Raw genomic sequence first — 22189 nt, 5'->3', positions numbered from 1 at the left:
TTTAAATTGATATTTTGATATCATTTTGTTGCACATAACATTGTCAGGGTTTTGCACTTTGTGGCACAATCACAACTGTTCATGGAAAAAGTACTAAATTAAACACAGTGCACCCTCAGAATACTTATTTATTTTAAAAATTTTTTTCATTGTGCTATTGTGTGAAGTTTCTACACTGAGAGCTTATAGAGAAGAAATAAACAGATTCCATTTTATCCTGTTCTAGGAATGAACAGAATTGTGCGATTCCTTGTCAGAGGAACAATCAGAATTTTTTTGATTTTGTGCAGTTTTTTTTAATTATTATATAACAATTGAATTAACATTGTACTAAGATATTTCAAGCATAAATACATATTTTGAGAAATTTTTTGTATTAATTAATCAGGGACAAAACTAGGGAATTGCATGTCATCTTATTTCAGAAATTAGCTGGAATGAATTTTATATTATTCTTTTGCAAAACAGGATTGCATTTTACCTAACTTTAAAGCCTTAATTATTCTTAAAAAAAAGAAAGTTTGTCTTGATTTTTTTTCTGTTTATGCCTATAAATGGGTAGAATAGTTATAAGCGCCTATATTAAAAAAATTAATTGTTAACATATTAATAGATGAATAAATAAATTAAGAATGTATCCAATTTATTGACCTATAGTAACACTTTTTATTTATTTCTTCTGCCTTGAAACTACGAGAAAGTAGCTAAATATTAAAAAAATAATGAAATACTTGTATTTTAGTATTTTCCTTTTTTCTAACAAAATAGTTTGGAAAATTAACTTATTTATTAAGAATATTACTTTAATAAATTATTAAATAAGAGTAATGGAAATTGGCTTAGTATTTTATTGAAATTTAAATAATTGATTCTTAATATAAGGTATACTTCCAATTGTATTTCTGTGAAGTTGGAAATTGTAAAAAAAATAAAACAGCCTGCTGCTAAAGCCATATTTATTTTTATCCGTTTCTGTTTTACAATTTTATTTCATTATATTCTTTTTATTCATGAAGAACTGTAATTTATATGTAATGAAATAATTTTAAAAATTTGTAACAATGAACATTTTCTTGGCTACTGAGCATTTTAACAATTTATTATATCTGAAAAATGATTATCATAATAATAGTACTTGTATACATTTAACATGTTTAGAATTGTGTTTAACTATTTATATATTTTGTTTAAGCTGCAACGAAAAAAAAAGGCCTCTCTATGTTAGCTTTTCTGGAATTAAGACAGGTGGGAACCTTGAAATTATTCAAAGTCCCAAAATATAAATAGAGACAGCGGAACCGGAGGACAGAAAGGGCATAATTAGCCCCCTCAAATTTTATGGATTATGAGATGCAGTCCCTTCTAAGATAAAATTTTTTTCCCAATATTTGAGTAATGAAATTTAAAATTAAAAGAATATATAATTTTATTGTGTCTAAATTTAAAAAATTAATAAATAAACATCTCTATTTCGAGCGAGCTTTACCATTTCCTTGGTGAAAACTGCCACCAAATCATCCCCCGCTGTTCTCCATAAAGGAAATATAAATCCCTATTACTGATCAGTGGGAAGACTCTTGATTTTAAATGTTACAGCTAACACAATATTAAAAAAAGCGAATGAATAATTTACATGTAAACAATTAATTTTTTTAAAATTTTATTTTAAGCTTAAAACAATTTGAATTTTGAAGTTAAAATTACCAAATTCAAATTTTTGATTGCCATTATGCAAGGTTTAGATAATTTGGACACTGTTAATACTAATATATATACAGGGTGTATAGCGTTTCTAAAAAGTGCTTAATTTTCCCTTTTTCAACATGAGATTTTAACATGTTAATTTTCGCTACGAATTATGCAAAAAGACACATTGTTCTCTTCAACGTTTTCATACTTAATTCAACCCCAATCTATTGCAGTGTATTGTCAGTCTGTAGCGTATGAAAACGCCATTTGTTTTACATGATTCAAAATTTCATGATTTTTGATAATTGTAAAAACAATGCCAAAAGTTTTTTTAATTTTTTTTTTTGACATGAAGGTTTAAACAAAATAAAACTGTCAATTGTCAAAAACTTTCCTACACTGCCTAATTATGATATTTTTTACAGTGCTTAAAAATATTTTTTGAGTGCTTGAAAAGTGCTTAAAAGGTGCTTATTTTTTGTGGAATAATTTGGCTACGCACCCTGATATATATCTATACGGGACGGAAGAGAGCCCTCCCACTCATGAGATGCTTCCGTGGTCAATGAATATATAAGTGTATTTTCAAAGATATCCTGAATGTTTACTATTTATTGAGAGACATTCTGAAATTGTCTCTTTTGTAAGATAGTTTCTGCAATTATTTATGTTGTTAAATGCTAAACATAAGTTGCTTACTTGCTCTCGGTTACATTAAACCCATTTAAAATATCTAATGGGTGTAACATGGCAGAAATTAAAGTGAGTTTGGTTCACAAAGTGAATCATTTTGCAGTATTAGGCAAGATTAGTAAATAGGAGACAAACAAGTATCAGAAACTTTTTATATGTTCTCTTTTATTCAAAATTCTACCTTAAGTCTACCTTAAGTCCTGAAATTTTTCATAATTCTTTCTTGAGAGAGTTAGTTGTTGTGGTATTTGAAAATGGAAGAAAAGAACATAAAAAAGTTATTTTTATTTTATCATTTTGTATTAGACATTAAAACTTTATAATTAATATGCATGTAAAAAATTAAATATTTAAAACTGATATTGTTTTATGTAGAAGTGATTGTGGGTGTGAACAAATATCAGAAGGATAAGGAAGATCCTATCGAAGTTTTAGTTATTGATAATACAAAAGTGTGCAAATTGCAGATTGAAAAATTGAAAAAAATTAGATCAACTAGGGATGAGATGCGAGTAAGTCTAATGAAATCTCATGAATTGTACTGTTTTACACTTTGTTTTTGTTTTAAATTTTATTAATATTTCAACAGCAAATTTATACTCATAAATCAGGCATAATTATACAAAAAAAATCTACCCCAAAAATGAATAATTTTGTTGTAAAAGTACAGAAGTTCATCACCTTAAACCAGTGTTTCCCAAAGTGTAGTACGCGTACCCCCAGGGGTATGGGAACAGTTTAGCGGGGGTACGCATTCCTATGCGAAATATCTTGCAACAAACGAAAATTTCAAGACATTTTATTTTAAAACAAAGCTAGCCATGAAAATTTACGATTATGTATTTTTCTATTGGCTATTTTTTTGCAGAATTAACAATTAATAATTAGTGGTGTCAACAGCCAGTTGTGATTTTTAACTTTTTTGCAATTTTTTATAGTGAAAAGTACATTCATTTTTTTATTAGTGATACACAGTGTTACGAAAAATTTAGAAAGGGTATACAAAAGTAATAAGTTTGGGAAACAATGCCTTAAACGATGAGAATATGTTTGAGTAATTTTTGTAAACAATTTTAGTTAATCTTATTTTTTATTAATCTTTTTTAATAATTTTTTAAAAATTTTAACAAAATATGTAATAATTCTAGTTTGATAATCTGTTTTCCATAATATTTTAGAAATTATTGTATTTTTAAAATTTTATTATGCCTGGAAAAATTTTTGTGAAAATTATAACTTTTTGATTGACAATGGTCATTAAAAAGTTAATAATGTAGTGCACATATGAATGGCTATGGTAAGAATGGCAAATAATTTTGAGCCTGCTCAGGTGACATGCACAGCACCTGAGGTGGTGCCCTTCTCTCTCCGAACTTCCTCACTAAAACATATCATGCTAGTTGTTTTGTCGGCCACCAGGATTGAACTCACTTCTCCCAGAGCTATCCCACCAGTGGTTCAGATGATTGACAAGCAAAAAATTCTTTCAAAACCTCAGAATTGTCATTATTGGCTGCTTAACTTAGTGTGAAGACTGTAATTTTATTCTGTGCTGCTATGTTAAACTAAAAATGACAGTGCATCATAATTTAAACATGCTTTACTCAGTCTTCCAATTGTTAAAGAATGTATGTCATTTGATAATGGTTCTCCAAAGCATTCACTTTCTTTGAGATTGCTAGTTCGTTCCACATTTTTTTAAATATTTATTCTTATTTTTATTTTTTTTGCAAGCATTACACTGCCACAAATTATTTTCCTCACAATTCTTTGCAAGCTTGTGCTGCTTTGATATTTTCAGACATCTGAGGTTAAGAATATTGTGCATGATATTTACTTGTATAATTTCCCATGGTAATTTGTGTAAATTTGTGTAAAAAAATAATGCACAAAATTCTAAAAATGTGAGCATTTTAAGAAAAATAATTGCTACCTAAGTTTAGTTGTTATGAAATCATAAAAATAGGAAAACGGTTGATAAAATTTTCATTCCTGTTGTTGATTGTCTATTAAATGATGTTTTTGTTACATTTACACTGATTATAAATTACATGATTAGGTATGTGTGATGATGGCATTAGATTTTATTATAGAGTTTAAATGTATTATGCTGCCTATCTTCATATTTTGGTTCTGTATTATAGGAATTGATAAAAATTGTATCTGTAACAAAAAATAGTATAAAATTGCATCTCCCAATTTACCAATTCGACAAAAGTTAATCTATCAATATTGATGATAAATGAAATAATACTAACTCTGTCTTAACTAATGTGTTATGTTTACATTTTATGAAATATCTGACATTGAATATCAATTTATGTATTATAAAAAATTTAAAAATTAGCAATAACTTTTATTGTAAATAATCAGCTATGTATATGTTATGATGTAATTATTTGTGGAAATAATAAAAGATTATATAAAAATTATAATAAAAGATAAAATATACCTAATAATAAAAAGAACAAAAAATTATGGAATCATAAAACATCCTACAATAATAGGATCAGACCTTGCTTCTTTGATGTTACTTAGCCAAGACTTTGATGTTACAGAGCTACTAAACCTACAAAATTCATCCCTTAGTGCTAGCAAAATCTCTATTAATGCAGCTGTTTTCATTATCTATATTTTTTTTGGAATATTAAATATACACGAACTCCCCTGAATTATATGAATTTGAAATTATAGTACCCAATTTATAAGATGTATATACAGTACAGAACCCGTTATCTGGAATTCGGAAAACAAAAAAACCGGAACGAAATTCGATACATTTTCCAGCCATTTAAAAAAAAAAAAAAAAAAAAAATTTTCCTCATAAAATTTTAGGATTTTTCTTTCTTTTTTGAAAGATGTTTACTTTACAATCATTTTGGAAATAATCATTAGTGTATTACTTCATCGTTTTTTCTTCTTTTTAAGATTATTACCAAATATTTTTTTTAGTTGGGTTTAACAATAAAAAAAACGGCTTTTTGCAGTGATTCAGAAAACCGGAAAAATCAGTTATCCGGAATAGCGATGGTCCCGATCGTTCCGGATAATCGGTTCCCTACTGTACTATATTCTTATTTGAATTCTTGCTATCTTTTCTGAGTAATTTTTTCTGTTTTTTCTAATTTTAGTATAAAATATGTTTCAGTAATTAAATATGTATGTTCCAGTGTCAAAATGCATTAGCTGCCATTATGAAATGTGCCGAAACTGGTGAAGGTAATTTACTTGAACTTGCAGTTGAAGCAGCAAGTGCTCGAGCTACAGTTGGAGAGATTACTCAGGCAATGGAAAAGGTAGAATTTTTCTCTCATTTAGATTCTTTAGTTTTAAGTCTTTCTCTAATTTGCTATTTTCCTCTTTTCTATTAATTTTTCAATTATTTTCTGACTTTTATTTACCATATTCCTGAGTAAATAAAAATATAACTATTCAGCCAAAAATTTTATATCGTATGCACTTTTCATAATGTATTAAGAAAAATCATATGAAGCTAGTCTGTGGATTGATAAAGATTGATGTTAAGTGCAGGCGATTAAGAATTTTCAATATCTTTTTTTTTGGGGGGGGGGGGGTCTTTCAATTACAGGGTTGCCACTCCACTGGGAGAATAGAGAAAACAGGAAATCACCTAAAGTTACAAGGAATTTTGTTTCTTATTTTTGTCTTTAAAAAATGGTGACCATTCAAAGCATATTCTGTGGGATATATAAGGAGGATATTTCATCTATACTAAACTATTTCATTTACTATGCAGGGTTCCCAAGGGTCAGAGAGAACAGGGAACACCTGGAATTATCAGGGAATTTAATTTTAACTCCAAAAATCAGGGAAAGTTGCAATTTTTTTACAAAAACCTGAAATATTCCCATATCATACCTAGAAAAAAACTAGTCTTAAAATTATCAATTATTGAGATTCGAGTTAAATAGTTCTAATATCTATTGCAATTATTTGTTGTAAAAAAAGTTGTATTTTAGTCAAACTGAAAAATATATATATCTATATCTGTGGCCTGTGTGAGGGCAAGGGAACTGCCCTTGCATCAGAAAGGTTCTGGGTTCGAATCCCGGGCAAGGCATGGATGTTCTTTCCTTCACTGTACTATCTGTCCTTACTGTGGGAGCAACGTTGGCTGACCTAATGTGGTGCCCTTGAATGAGTGGCCAACAAATCTGCCCTTCAGATGACGCTATTCCCCAGGCGGGCCTTGAAAAAAAAAATTTTTTTTACACCGAAAATCTAATATTTTACATTACAAATAAAAGAATAAAAGTTTTTTGATGAAAATATGGTCTCAATTTTCATTGAAATTGACCTATTTAACCTAGAAAAATCAGGGATTTTTTTCTTATGAAATTGAGTGGAAACCCTGACTATGGCATTATTTAAGTATGTTCAGCTGTTTCTTTTTTTTCTCAAAGTTTTTCTAGCTATTAAAACTAATAAATATAGTTGGCCCAATATAACTCGCATAGGAGCACAATAGTTGTTGTGTGTCCTCTTACTATATTGTGTATTATATGTACAGGGAAAACACAGGGAGTTTTTTTTCCTTCCAGATTTGAGTGGTAATCCTGACTCACTAATTTTAGTAAAGTTATAAGTTTAATCACTTAAACTGGGGGTTTTATTATTTAATTTGCTATCTTTCATCTTTATAATTATAGTTTTATTTGTATGTAGCAGTATTATTTATTCAATTAAAACTGTTACAACCTTTGTATTATTTTTGGAGGATTTGAATATTTTTTAACCTATCTGTTATATAATAAATGAATTGCCATTGAAAAATTAAAAAAACTTGCTAAAAATTGTTCTGTATCCTATTTGACATTTTTCATCCTGTGAAGACTGTTAATCTGCTACCCACAAAATATATATTTTCTCTTTTTTTGCAACTTCATTCCTTAAGTAATTCCATTAAGTGGACTATCTCTACACTATTATAGATATTTGGAAGGCATGTGGCTGCTGATAGATTAGTTTCTGGTGCTTATAAATCAGAGTATGGAGATCTAAACGAATTAGAGGATGTCAGAAAAAGAGTGGAAGTAAATTTCCATATTTTATTTATTTTATTTTAGTTAGTCAAATTCAATAAACAAAATTATTTTTTATTAAAAAAGTAGTCCTTATAGTCTTTAAACAAATATGTTAATACAATATTTAACAATATGTTAATACAATACAATATGTAACAAATATGTTGATACAATACAATATTTAACAGCAGGCTAAAAATAATACTAAAATTTTAAGAAATAATTGAATTACTTAATTAAAATGTGTGTCTGTGGGGTAAAATGTGATCTGTAAAATAATTAGATTTTATCTTTGAACAAAAATTTTACGGGTACCTTTCTTTTTCCTTTACAAATTTCATAAAATATGTGTTGATAAATTTGGAATTCTACTTTAATAAACTTTCTATTCTGATATGAATTAACAATAATTCCGATATTAATTAACAATTTTGATATTATTTAATGTATAAAATAAAACCCTGTGTTTGTATGATAAATTGTAATCTGAAAATAGCTGGAATATAATTCTCAATTTACTACCTTTCTGTTTCGTTTACAAATTTCAGAAAATATGTATTGATAAATTTAGAATTCTAATTTAATAAACTTTCTATTCTGATATTAATTAACGAATTATCATTGTTTTGTGTGACAATGTATATAATTCAAGAGTTAAATCTTTAAATAAAGACTTGTGTTTGTAGGATAAATTGTAATCTGAAAATGGCTAGAATAAAATTCTCAATTTACCACTTTTCTGTTCATTTACAAATGTGAGAGAATGTGTATTAATAAATTCAGAGTTCCAAATATAGAATTTGCTTTTCTGATATTAATTTACGTTTTATCTTTGTCCGAGTTTGTTATTGATATTCAAAAATAATTTTTTAAAGCAATTCTTAGAAGTGGAAGGAAGGAGACCCCGTGTTTTGGTTGCAAAAATGGGCCAAGATGGCCATGATCGTGGAGCTAAAGTAATAGCTACAGGATTCGCTGATTTAGGTTTTGATATTGATATAGGACCTTTATTTAGAGTAAGTAAATATCTGTTCTTTAGATACTATCATTGTAATGCATTGGATTCCCAGTGGATCCGTAAACCTATAATTGTCGGAATTTGTTTTAGAGGGAAAAAGCATGTAATGATGTAATACTTGGAAGAAAGAGCTTTGAAAAATATTGCAACCAACCTCAAAAATAACCTAGCTCTATATAACCATAAGTAGCCAACTATGTTCAAAATAAATAAGTTTAATGTCTTTTTTTAAATCATTTTTTGTTAAATGCTGCCAGGTTTTTACATACATTTTTGTTATATTTATAAAAGTTTGAATATTGATGAGGAAAAACTACCTTGTTTAAAACTTAGCTCTAAATTTCTTTAATATTATATTTGCAGTTTAATGATGCTATGTTTTGTTTTGTTAAATTAAACTTCCTCTTTAAATTAAACTTAATAACAAGCAGGGTTTGTTGATTTAAATCACGATTTAATTCAACTGATATTTATATATATGTATATATTGATTTAAAGAGTGAAAAAGCAGTGTTTTAAATTATTGATACTTTTATTATTTCTGTTGTTAGTTTTAGAATTTATTATTGCTGCATTAATTAATTTTAGTTAACGAAATTACTTTCTTTCTTGGTATCTGTTAAATTCCAACACATTTGAAATTACATTTTTTAAAATCTTTTGATTCTTGAGCTTGAAAGTATAGATTAAAGTAAGCTATAAGTATTTTTTTCTCATAATATGTTTACAGTATCTTTGACATTATTAGATTTTGCATAAAGAAATTTTGTAAAAATTTTTTCTATTGAGTACATAGATTTTTAAATTTTTTTTTTAGCTTAACTTATTTATTTTGATATAGGATTAAAGACAAATATTTTAATATAAAAATATATAGATTGAATATTTATTTATTTTTTGATGAATGACTATGTTTATAAACACAATCTGTTACATTTATTTTGTCATTTTAAAACTGAGGAAAATTTTTTTTCATTAATTATGGTTTGGCAATTGAAACTTTGTTTTAATATTTAAAGCATTCTTTAAATTCTCTATTTCATCTATTCTTTAAATTTAAATCATGCATTTGCTTTAAAATGGTTGCTATACATTCAAAGCTATGAATTATAATGAAAAATTGTTTTAGGTAGTTAGAGCTTCTAAAATATTCTTATAATATAGTTTTAATTATTAATTAAATTTTTATTAAACGTTTATAAAGTTTTTTTAGTCATAAATCAAAGTTCTTACAGTGTATTTGAATAAGAATTTAAAAAAATCTGATGTTTTTTTAAATTTTTTTTATTTTAAGTCAAAAAAATTACGAACTCTAATCACAAGTAAGATCTGTGATGGTTAACTTCTTTGCTGATTGGACTTATTGTTAAACTATGTTACATTGAGTTTTTATTCCCCCCCCCTCCCTGTTTTTTTGTGCGAAATATTGTTTTTATGAATAATTTTTATACTTACGTATTTAAAACTCTGCATGTTAAATCACCTACTGAAACTTTAGTTTTTACAAAATTTAATATTAATGTAATGTTTAACTTTGTAATAATGTAATATTTACTTTTTACAAAATGTACTATGTTACATTGAGTTTTTAATTTATTTTCTGGTTTTTGTACAAAATATTGTTTTTATAAATAATTTTTTAAATTATGTATTTGAAACTCTACATGTTAAATCACCTACTGAAATTTTAGTTTTTACAAAAGACATATTTCACGTATTTTGTAATGTTCGTTGACTAAAAAAAAAGATATATTTCTGATGGATTATTGCCATGTACTGCTGAAATGTTATCTGGGATTTGTTGAATTTTTTTTTGGAAAACCTGAAAAAGTCACTCAACTTTATTTTTGAATTTAAGTGAGAACCGGTATCTATTTATATAAAAAAAAAAGTACTTGATATGTGCATAATTGCAAATTTGTCTAAAAATTCCAATATACCACTGAATTATGCAAGCTTCACCCGATTTTATCAAAATATTTTCTTGCTCTATTTTTTAAAAAATCTTCTAAATAGGGAAAATTTCTAAAAATTGAATTCTTAATTTTTTTTGTACTGAAAAGTGTCTATTTTTAAGTTAGTAATTATTTTTCTTTGAGAATTTTTATCATTTATGTTAATCAAAAATTAGTTGCGTCTATCTCAAATGAACTTAATATTTATTGCTATTTTAAATGAAGAATTTAAGAGCATTATAAAAGACTATGTATATATAAGTTTATTTTCTGACCATAACAATTGAAAAATTTTGCTGCGAATTTATGTGGCGCATTCTTTTCTTTTTTTTCTATTATATACTATCATTCTAAACACTTATCATTCTTTATCCATTCAATATGACATAGAAAAAGTTGTTTTTATAAATCAATCATAATTTGAATCATTAAATACATTTATCTATATACTATATTTTTTGAAATCTATAACCTGTAGAATTCTAATTATTATTAGTAATAAAATTGTTTCTAAATTTAGGATTTTTGGCTATAAAATAGTAATAAAATATATTTTCAAATTGTTCAGGAGAAGCTTTTTGGGGAAAAACACCATATGATGTGTAGGCAACAAGGTGTTTATATGTAGTGGAAATTCCTAAAAACTTGTTAAGTACTTTTCCGAAATAAAACTTTATTAAGAAATAGTTTGATGTAAAAATGTTTCCACAGGAAAAAATATAACTTATCGCTATATTGTCCCTTCAAATAAGTAAAATTATTTTTGGTACTTTTTAAACTATCTTTGGCACAATGTTTTAGGACTACTTCTGCAAATGACCAAAATGAAATTGCTGGCAAATTCAAACAAAACCAAAAATATTTGTCAATATACAAAACAATATAATAAATAATAATGAAAATATTATAAATTATTATAATACATACATGTTACCAGCAAGGTATGAAATATAAGAATCATTACATACTTTATAGATAATGCTTAGGTATTCGATAGAATGATAAATGTTATTTTAACTAAGTCTGAAAAACGATCCTGTTAAGACTGTTATCTAAATGACGCGCATTCCTCAAAAATGCAAATGTTATTCTGAAAAAATAATACAAATGCCGGATTTCAAACTTTGTCGTTAACATATATAATAAATGATTGTCATTGAATTTGTTTAATCCAATTTTGGTTTTGGCGCAAGTCAAAATTATTTGACCAATTTGTCACTTGTGCTCATCTAACTGAAAACTGCCCTATTTTTTTCTGAAAGTAATTACTGGTTACTTTGTTATGATCTATTTATAATTGCATTCACATAACTTTTCACAGTTTAAATTGAACAGTGAAATTAAAGTTTCAAGCACAGTTGAGAATGACAGTACTAATGCACTGTGTTCATCATTTTCATGCTGCAAATTTTTATATTATTGAATTTCAAGCTAAATTAAATATTTCACATTGAGTTGAATTTAATTTAATTCAAATGTTTTTTTTAAAAATCTTTTTAAAAAATAACTTTTTTTTCGTGCACAATAATGCAGAATTCCAATTTGAAAAGTATATTTTAATTAATAATAACTTTTTTTTATTTTGTAGTAATTTATGTTAAATTGTTTTACATTATTTATATCTCTTTGTGTTGTTTTTAGACTCCAGAAGAAGTTGCCCAACAGGCAGTAGATGCTGATGTACATGCTGTTGGTGTTAGCAGTTTAGCAGCTGGCCATAAAACTCTAGTTCCTCTACTAGCTAAAGCCTTGAAAAATCTCAACCGAGAGTATGATTTATTATTTTTTTTTACTTATTATGCTTTGTTATAATTAAATTAAGTATATTATTTTATCTGTAAAATATAGCTATATATTTATAAATAAACTAAAATTTTTAAATGAATTTTCTTACAACCTATTAACCGTTCTCATAGTTAATACTGTCACTATAAAAGTTGTTTCTCAAATTTATGTAAACCTTTGATTAAATCAATTTAATTACAACGTTCCAGGATGCCTGACAATGAATCAATTTGGTTACAATGATCGTCCCAGCTTCAAATTAAATCAATTAGTTTCAGTATGATCATTGCAGTTACATATTGATTAAATTTAATTACAATGCTTGTTATAGTCTCAGATTAAATAAATTTAATTACAATGTTTATCCTACCCTCTGGTATAATTGAATTGATAACAATATTTGTCACTGTCTCAGATTAAATAAATTTAATTAGGCCGGGATAGCCTGGTCGGTAGGGTGCTGGGCCCTTGTCCGAGAGTTTGTGGGTTCGAACCCCGCCAGCCGAAGACTCCCCGTGTAGTTGGTGACTGATGCACGTTAAATTCTGTCGAGTCGCGAAGTCCTCCATGTTCCGTTAACAAATCAATATCTCTGGGGGTACTGGATTGGAGATCGATCATTCTCTGGATCAGGTCAAAATTATGATTGGTGGATGAATGTATGAATGGGTTTGCCTTATAAACGGGTGTGACGTGTGGTGTGGCAGAAGTCGAATTCTTGGCCATAGATGGCGCCACTGAAAAACGAGCAATCGCACCCCCTCTGCCTAAATGGCATACGTCAACAACAATAACAAATAAATTTAATTACAATGTTCATAACTTCAGATTGAATAAACTTGATTATAATATCTATTGTGTCTCTGACTGCCCTCTTTATTTGAAATCTTCAAAATTTCCCATATTGAAAGTTTTACCCTCGTATCAAATTCACATTTATGTCTTATTCATCAATATTTAAAATTAATAAATGTTTAAAACTAAACAAATATACAAATAAGCCTTATATATCCTACAATAATTTAAAAAAATTATTGTCAATTTTTTTCTCAATTTAATTGGATAAAAATGAATCACATTAAAATTCTTAAATACTTCAGTGTTGCAAAATACTTTATTTTACAAGAGTAGTTCAAAAAGCATAATTTGATGAACAAATAGCATACTTCACTTTGTTCATGTGCTGAATAATTTGAAACACCTGTATCAAGCCTGCTGGCTGTAGTTAAGTGGGAGAAAGAGATAAATTTTTTTCAAGTACTTTCTAAAATTTTAGATTAAATTATACTTTTTTTCTTCATTAACTTAATGTATTTAATTTTTTAAAAGTAATAGAATGTGGTTAGAATGTTTTGAAAGTAAAGCCTTAATTTTTAATCATTTTTATTTTTTAACAACATACTCATTCACTTGCAACTTGAGTTTTTGTTTCAAGTTGTATATCCTACATCGAGCCTTAAAAAAAGATTTCTTTTAATATGCATATGAAGGAATTGTAATAAATTAGTTGTGGTGATGTTCAGTTCATCACCACACACATTAAGATAAGAATAAAAATGAATAACAATTAAAAATAATATACTCTTAGGTAAGAGAACAAGATCATTAGAATGATTACTATTTGCAAGGTGTTAAAATTATTTATTCAATATAGATCATTTAAGATATTTAGAGTTACAAATTTTGTTCCAGGAAGGCATTCACTCCAATTAATAATACATAAAAATATAACATGAAATTATACATTATGAAGCTGCACTGCTAATTAATAAATAAATAAAAAATGATTGTGGGGTGATAGAAAATTTTATAATATGACTTAGCTGTTGAGGATCCTCATCTTTTTGTCTCTTAACCTCAGCTCTCCAAAACCATGTGTGTCCCTGCCTTTTCTCTCACCTCCTCTAACCAAGCCCCCAAAGCCTACACAACTCTTATTGGCTGTTACCACCATCACAAAATAAGTGGGGCTATACTTGCTATTTCTTTTATTTTTTTATTTTTGGCTGAATTATTTATGGGCAGAAAAGGGCAGGTGAAAACTTATGAAAGAGAAACTAAAACTTTAAAGTAATTATAGCAGTGCAGAGCAGTGCAGCAAAGATAAAAGTAACAAAATATCATAAAAGCAATACCACATATATATGACAGTTACAAAACATCATAAAAGCAATACCACATATATATAAAAGTAACAAAACATCATAAAAGCAATACCACATATAGATTGCTCAGTAATTTATGTTTTGAACTTATAGCGGAATTGTTGGAGATCACCCATAATTGTTAGAATCATATAAAGATATCAAACAAGTTTGATTCTTTTAGTATGAATGTATCGGAGAATTTCTTTTCTATAAAGGCTTTCTACGATTTTTAGAAATTGAAAAACAAATAGTTTATCCACACAAAGAAAGAAACTGATTTATGCAAATTAAGAAAATAAGATTTAAAATAATGATAAGTCAAAATAGAAAAGCGTTAAAAACAGCTAAAACAAATGTGTCTTATTTAAATAATTTAGGAAGTTAGAAACACAAATCAAACAAAAAAGGAAAAATTTCTAAAGATGTGCATGTTAGCAAATGCTCACATTTGCTTACATACACATCTTTAAAAATTCTTATTTTTTTGCTTGATTTGTGTTTCTAACTTTCTAAATTGTTTAATAAATTGTTAATATATTTTGTGTTTAATGAGAAACATTAATCTGAATAAATATTGCCTCAAGGAGTTTTCCCCCCATATCTGATGAGAAATTCAGATACTTTTGTCTCATTGGAAATTTATGAAGTTCAGCTTAATAAGGACAGGCTCTATTCTTTAAAAAGTGTCTGTTTCTTGCAATTTTAAATTATTTAGAATGCAGAAAATTTTCAGTGCATTTTAAACATTGAGTCATAAAATAGACAGGACTTCGATAATTGTTGAGTTCAAAAGTTTTTTTATTTGTTTATTATTCAATACATATGAACATTATACACTCAAGAGCCAAAACATTATGAGCACCTCTTAATAACGAGTTGGCCCACCTTTCGCCTGCAACACAGCTGCAACCCGCCTTAGCATGGATGCCACAAGTCCTTGGTAGATGGCCGGAGACAGATTGTACCAGATGTTTTAGCAACGGTCACGCAAATCCGAGATATTGCAACTTAGTGGTCTTTGAACTCTGAGCTGCTATTCCATGACATCCCAAATGTGTTCTATCGGATGGAGATTCGGTGAGTTAGGCGGCCAGGGCATTAACTGGAATTCAGCATCATGTTCTTGGAATCACTCCAACACAATTTGAGCCTTGTGACACGGGGCGTTGTCCTGTTTGAAAATTCCATTTCCGGCTGGGAAAATAGAGGCCATGTAAGGGTGCAACTGGTCTGCAATGATGTTCAGATACCCTGTAGCATTCATGGTCTGCTCTACCACAACTACGGGTCTCAGAGACGCCCAAGAGAACGTCCCCCAAAGCATAATACCGCCGCCACCAGCCTGTGTATGACCTACTGTACATTGAGGGAGCAACTGTTTGCCTGGAAGACGGCGTATCCTGACACAGCCATCAGCCTGATGAATGACAAACTGTGATTCATCTGACCAGGCAACTCTCCCACTCGTCCATGGACCTGTCGCGATGTTCCCGGGCCCAGCGCAGGAATAGTTGGCGGTGATGCTTGGTCAGCAAAGGCACACGAGTGGGACGTTTTCTGCGTAGCCCCATATCCTACAGTGTCCGCTGAACAGTGTGTTCTGATATTATTCTACTTGATCCTGCATTGTATTGGGCTGTCAGCTGAGCCACTGTCTGGCTCTGGTTTTGCTTCACCAAGAGAGACAATCTCCGACGACCTTTTTCTTTGATAGTGTGTGGACGTCCAACACCATGTCGTCTACAGCTGGTATCACCGTTATTCATCCACTTTCCATAAGTACTAACAACTGTAGATCTCGAATAACCCACGAGTCATGCAGTTTCGGAAATACTTGTTTCGAGCCTACGAGCCATTACAATCTGCCCTCTATCAAAGTCGCTTAGATCCGCAGACTTTCCCATCACGCACAGAAGTAAGTGACAGAATGATTCTTCAAACTCTCAAACTCTTCCACCTGATCATGTGCCTTCCACGTCATCCAGGAGAGTTCATTGCAAAATGTAGGGGTGGTCATAATGTTTTGGCTCTTGAGTGTACATAACTGCAAATTTGTAGCGTTGAATATTAAGGAAAAGTTTTCTTCCCGGTAGCAAATTTGTTTTAATGTATAAATCTTTTTTTTTTTAAATTTTCAAAAAAATAAAAAAGTACCCATTATAATAAATTAATAATTCAAACATGTATAGAATTCCATTAGTTGTTGTTAAGTGATTTAAATTAATAATTTAAAAAATAAATGTTTTTAAATTGCAGATTTTAAACATTACTTGCATTCTGTTCAGAAATTTTGAAAAATAATAAAGTCTATAGCAATATTGGAAAAATGTTCGATAAACACCATTAATGTGTTGATTACCTCCACAGAGACATCATGATATTTGTGGGTGGAGTTATACCTCCTCAAGATTATGATTTTCTGTACAAGGCAGGTGCAGCTGCTATATTTGGTCCAGGTATGCTATCTTCATTTAATATTTTAAACCTCACCTTTATGAAAATATAACGTTAACTAAATAATAACTTCTAGAATGCTATTTTTTTTTAATATTTTATAACTGGCATTAAACAAACGACACATTTTATGGTCTTACAACCATTAATGTTCTACATCTCCTTAATTTTAAACTCAACCCAGAAGACAAGAGAACTCCTTGATCAACTTACCCGCATTTGCGCTGCACGAAGAGAAAAGCTATGAAAACTTCCCATGGCTAGTCAGTCGGTAAGGGTATTATAACCTATGATCTGTTTACCACTGGTGATATTTTACGACCGGCAGTGCAAGCCGGGAGTAGAATTTGTCCAACCAGCTTTTGCTGGGATTTAAACTTGGATCGCCTCATTGGGAGGCCAATGCTCGACTACAACTGTTCTCTAAAATACTATTAATGATAGTTAAAAGGAAAAAATATTTTTCTTTGGTTGTTATTTATGAAAGAGAAACTGTTTTGTGATTATTTCCACTCTCTGCCGGCAAGCAATTGACATCTAGCTGTTTATATTAGTTATTGAAATATTTTAATGCACTTTATTGAATATAAGAAGTTTGCAGTTTTTACTCTGCATAAAAGTAGAACAATTTTCATTCTAAGTACAGGAAATACTTGCCTTTTGGTGACATCAAACGGCTACAAACTAATTAGACAAGTAGCATATATTGTGTGTGTTTATTTTTTATTAATATGATGCCAGTTATTTATTTTACTTTAATTCTTAAAAATGCATTGATGTTTTTAAGAATATCAAATCGTAGGTAATGATAAGAAAGAAAGCTAAAGTACTGAAAGACATTTTTGCAGAACCCTTAAAGTAAATTAAGTTTTGATTTTAACATCTCTCTATTTTTCTTGATCTTAATTATTTTACGTTAAATATAATACATATCAATATACTTTGCATACACCATTAATTTTGAGACTAATAATTTTAATGCACTTTATTGAATATAACAAGTTTGCAGTTTTTACTCTGCATAAAAGTAGAACAATTTTCATTCTAAGTACAGGAAATACTTGCCTTTTGGTGACATCAAACGGCTACAAACTAATTAGACAAGTAGCATATATTGTGTGTGTTTATTTTTTATTAATATGATGCCAGTTATTTATTTTACTTTAATTCTTAAAAATGCATTGATGTTTTTAAGAATATCAAATCGTAGGTAATGATAAGAAAGAAAGCTAAAGTACTGAAAGACATTTTTGCAGAACCCTTAAAGTAAATTAAGTTTTGATTTTAACATCTCTCTATTTTTCTTGATCTTAATTATTTTACGTTAAATATAATACATATCAATATACTTTGCATACACCATTAATTTTGAGACTAATAATTTTAATGCACTTTATTGAATATAACAAGTTTGCAGTTTTTACTCTGCATAAAAGTAGAACAATTTTCATTCTAAGTACAGGAAATACTTGCCTTTTGGTGACATCAAACTGCTACAAACTAGTTAGACAAGTAGCATATATTGTGTGTGTTTATTTTTTATTAATATGATGCCAGTTATTTATTTTACTTTAATTCTTTAAAATGCATTGATGTTTTTAAGAATAACAAATTGTAGGTGATAAGAAAAAAGAAAGCTAAAGTACTGAAAGAAATTTTTTCCAGAGCCCTTAAAGTAAATTAAGTTTTGATTTAAACATTTTAACATCTCTCTATTTTTCTTGATCTTAATTATTTTACGTTAAATATAATACATATCTATAAACTTTGCATACACCATTAATTTTGAGACTAATAGAAGAATAAACATTTTTTAGAATTATTTTTTATTACTACTACATAAATACTTTTAAATTATTATTATTAATGTAGATTATTTCTTTGTAGAATAAATCATACTTTATTATTAATAATCCGTTTGAAGTTTAGATATTAATGTTCAAAAGGTTTGTAATTTTAAAACTGTTTAGTAAAGTTGATTGGTAATAAACATGATTAATTATACGATGCTGTTTTTTTGAAATCCAACCAACTTCACAATAAAACTCATGGATGGCTATACTCTGGTTATCCAAAAAACTAACTTAGATCACAAATGTGATTCTCATGTTGCATCTCTTTAATATTCTTTTTTGATTTATTCTAATAATAACCTTAGTTCAATGCATCATTGTAAGAGATCTTACTTTCTTTTCATTCATTTTTAAAATTTGTATGGAATGAAAAAAAAAACAACGATTATCCACACAAGAATTCAGTACACTTTGTACAACGTAAAATTAAGCAAAACCACTTGAATAAATCACAAATAAAGGTGCAGAAATGGACTTACTTTAGTTTTGGCTCTAGAAACTAGAGTCTTCCTCAGTTTCTAAACACGGAACGACAGTTGGAAAGTAATGAGACAAAAATGTGCAAAGTGGTTAAATGTGCAGTAAGGAAAGAGGAAATAGGTATAGAGATAATAAAGATAATAGGTATAGAGATAATCCAGACTCCAGAGGTATAGAGATAATAAAAAAATAAAATAAAGAGTTAAGTTGTTTTCTCAAATGCTATCAAACTAAATTTCAGACCCTGAAGGCATGGGTGAAACTCTTAAGTCTTGAAGACTAAAATCAGTCTTGAGAAAGGATCCAGTTGATTGAATTTAGTCCTTCATTCAATATATATATCCATTTTGTTTTTTAAATTCCTTCAAAAAAATTTTTTTTTCCTGATGAAAATTTAAAATAACAATTCAGTTAAAATGAATATAAAAAAATATTTCTTTAAAAAAAAAAAAAAAAAAAAAAAAAAAAGCATTGTTATTTTTGTATTGAGTGTCATTGACTGAACTTGTACAAATAAAATTTTTATCGTTAAACCAGAATCTACTTGAGTTTAAATAGCTTTTCTATTTATATTTTATTTATTTATTTTATCTTTATTCTTATTATCTTATTATCTTTTTATTTATTTTATTAATAGCTTTGATATTTTGAGATGTTGGGTGAGGTTAAATTAAAAGTATTTTTTTTGAAGAATGATCTTGGAGATTATTTTTTTGAAAATTGAATAGAGGTATGCGTGACTCCGAGAAAAAGTCAGAATTTTGCAATTGGTGTAGAGAGATATACAAGGTTTATCTGTTATTTTTGATTTGTTCATAATAAAAAATAAGTTAAAATTTTAGAAGAAATAATCAAGTCATTCATAAAATAAATGGACCATTCTCATGGAAGTGATCTATTATTTTCAGAAATATTCTGTTTAATGTTTTGTTAATTGATCAAACAAAAATTTCAGTCTTGAAATTGATTTAGAGGGGCACCCATGCCTCCTATAAGCTTCTATTAATAGCTGGAGTATCTATCAAATTTCTTGTTAGTGTAATCGTGCCTATATTGTACAGGCTAAGCATGCCCCTTTATTTCAACTTAAAGAACGTGGAAGATCTGTCCAAAGTTAGGATATTAACTGACATTGTATCTCCCTATATAGTTTTAATTATAATAGTAAGCTTGAGTTTTCTTCTGCTAAGATCATCCAACACTACTAATTAATCTACTGATCTAAATTTCCGGGAATTATTCCAGACTTTGAAAAATTCTAATAACTTAATTTTAGAGAAATCTAATTTAATTTCTACATCTTGCACTCTCAAATTTCCACACTTTCTTAGCTACCTTCTTTTATTATCTGTTCTTCTTTTCCTACTGGTTAAATCACTTTGCCTCAGTACTTTTCTGCTTTCATTTGGTGTTTTGACACTGAGGAATTTTCCTGCTTATAGAAGTGAAACTTTAGTGTAACCATTTCGGTACCTTTATTTGTGCTTTAATAAACGAGTATGTTAAATTCAAGTGTAACAAAATTATGAATCAAATTAAATATTTCTTAAAAAAAGCTTTACTGTATTTTCTATTTAGGAACCAAAATACCAGCTTGTGCAATGAAAGTGGTGGAACTCATATCGAAATCCATCCAAGAGAGAGAAGCTGTCAAGTCGGCATCTGGGCAATAAATCTCATTCAAGTCTTTTCTTTATTCTGAATTTATCTTACGATTTGACTTTTTTTTATCAAGTTAGATAACATTGTCTAATTGAAGATATATAATGTAAGCACTGACTCTTGCCATTATTACTACTTGATGCAATCACTACTTATGTTCTATACATTGAATTTTTCATGTATGAATTGTTTTATTCTCATTCTTATTGTAAACTAAATTTAATGATATTTTTTTTTGATAGTTGAAATTGTGATATATATTTTGCATTTATTATTACTTAAACTGTATTTAAATAGCACTAAGATACTATAGTAGAAAGTCTACAAAAAAAGTAGTCATTAAATGACTGAGTGCAATTTAATTTCAGGGATTTCATGTGTTTTAAGTAATTTACTTATGAGAGTTGAAATTCTTCTAGAAACATTATTGCCAAATTTTGATTTTTACATATTAACTAGCTTTGTCAAAATCTCATTGTTTTGCACATCAATATTCCTGTTATTTAAAATGTTTTTTTATTATATTTTTATAGTTTATTTTGTTATTATTTTCAACGTACCTATACATCCTTTTGCAAGAAAAACCTGTAATAAGAAGATTAACTGAAAATGAATATATTAGGTTGTGTTCAGTAAATTCCGATACTGTCTATTGCATAGATTATGTTGTCCGTTGGTTTGAAAAAAAAATTTAAATTATACGGACAGAAATATGCAGTTTATATAAGTATTTTAATACTATTTATATACTATATTTTATACTATTTTATTTTAATTAAAAATTAAATAACTTTTTTTTTGTCAAATATACAAAGAATTTTTGCTTCAACTGTCTTGATTGTTCCAAAACAGATTTCCTTAACTCTAAAAAAATGTGGAAAATAATTTTTAGATCTGTTATTATTATAATCATGTTGAATTTTTCCCTATTGAGAAATGTGTTTTTTATATTTAACATATTTGATATATTTTTATATACAAAGCATTTAAAAAATAATAAATGAATTTTTGTAAAATTTTATTTGTGTGGTTAATAAATAAAAAAACATTCATATAATCTGTTTTTTACAAATTCCTGCCATTTTCATGTTCTACATTTAATTATAATTCTCTTCATTTTCTGCAACCCCTAATTGGCTTATAATTGCATGGCTTGGTATGTTAGGTTATTAAAATATATCTATGGGTTTTGTGTAAAACAAAAACAAATTTGCTCTTGTATTGCAATTCAAGGATAAATCTTTTGTACCCTAAAATTCGTTTTCTCATAAATTTTTTTCTGATATTTTTACCCTCTTTTCTTTATTCTTGTATTAAATTTCTTTCTTTAATTTGAGGATAAAGGTCACCAGTCATTGCTTTTATAAATAGGTATATTACAGAATGTTTTTGTATTAATTTAATTGCA

At 27.9% G+C, this 22189-nt stretch overlaps 1 protein-coding gene across 3 annotated transcripts in view; it reads left to right on the top strand.

The window, feature by feature from the left end:
- LOC107447176 (methylmalonyl-CoA mutase, mitochondrial) overlaps positions 1 to 21797 on the top strand; it is a 58788-nt gene extending 36991 nt beyond the window's left edge. For 2 of the 3 annotated variants that reach the window (XM_087150101.1, XM_043054851.3), the window contains 7 exons: positions 2758 to 2894; positions 5553 to 5678; positions 7335 to 7436; positions 8303 to 8443; positions 12042 to 12169; positions 16700 to 16788; positions 20698 to 21797. In XM_087150101.1, coding sequence (XP_087006227.1) covers positions 2758 to 2894; positions 5553 to 5678; positions 7335 to 7436; positions 8303 to 8443; positions 12042 to 12169; positions 16700 to 16788; positions 20698 to 20792 — 818 coding nt within the window. In that variant the 3' untranslated portion in view covers positions 20793 to 21797. Of the gene's footprint in view, positions 1 to 2757; positions 2895 to 5552; positions 5679 to 7334; positions 7437 to 8302; positions 8444 to 12041; positions 12170 to 16588; positions 16789 to 20697 lie in introns of all 3 variants that reach the window. The other variant, XR_015428700.1, reaches the window with a different exon arrangement.
- Positions 21798 to 22189: the final 392 nt, after the last annotated feature.

This window comes from Parasteatoda tepidariorum, chromosome 1, assembly GCF_982258835.1.
Source record: "Parasteatoda tepidariorum strain Cologne lab strain chromosome 1, Ptep-v5.0, whole genome shotgun sequence".
NCBI lineage: Eukaryota > Metazoa > Arthropoda > Arachnida > Araneae > Theridiidae > Parasteatoda > Parasteatoda tepidariorum.
This window is presented reverse-complemented; position numbering and strand designations above follow the sequence as displayed.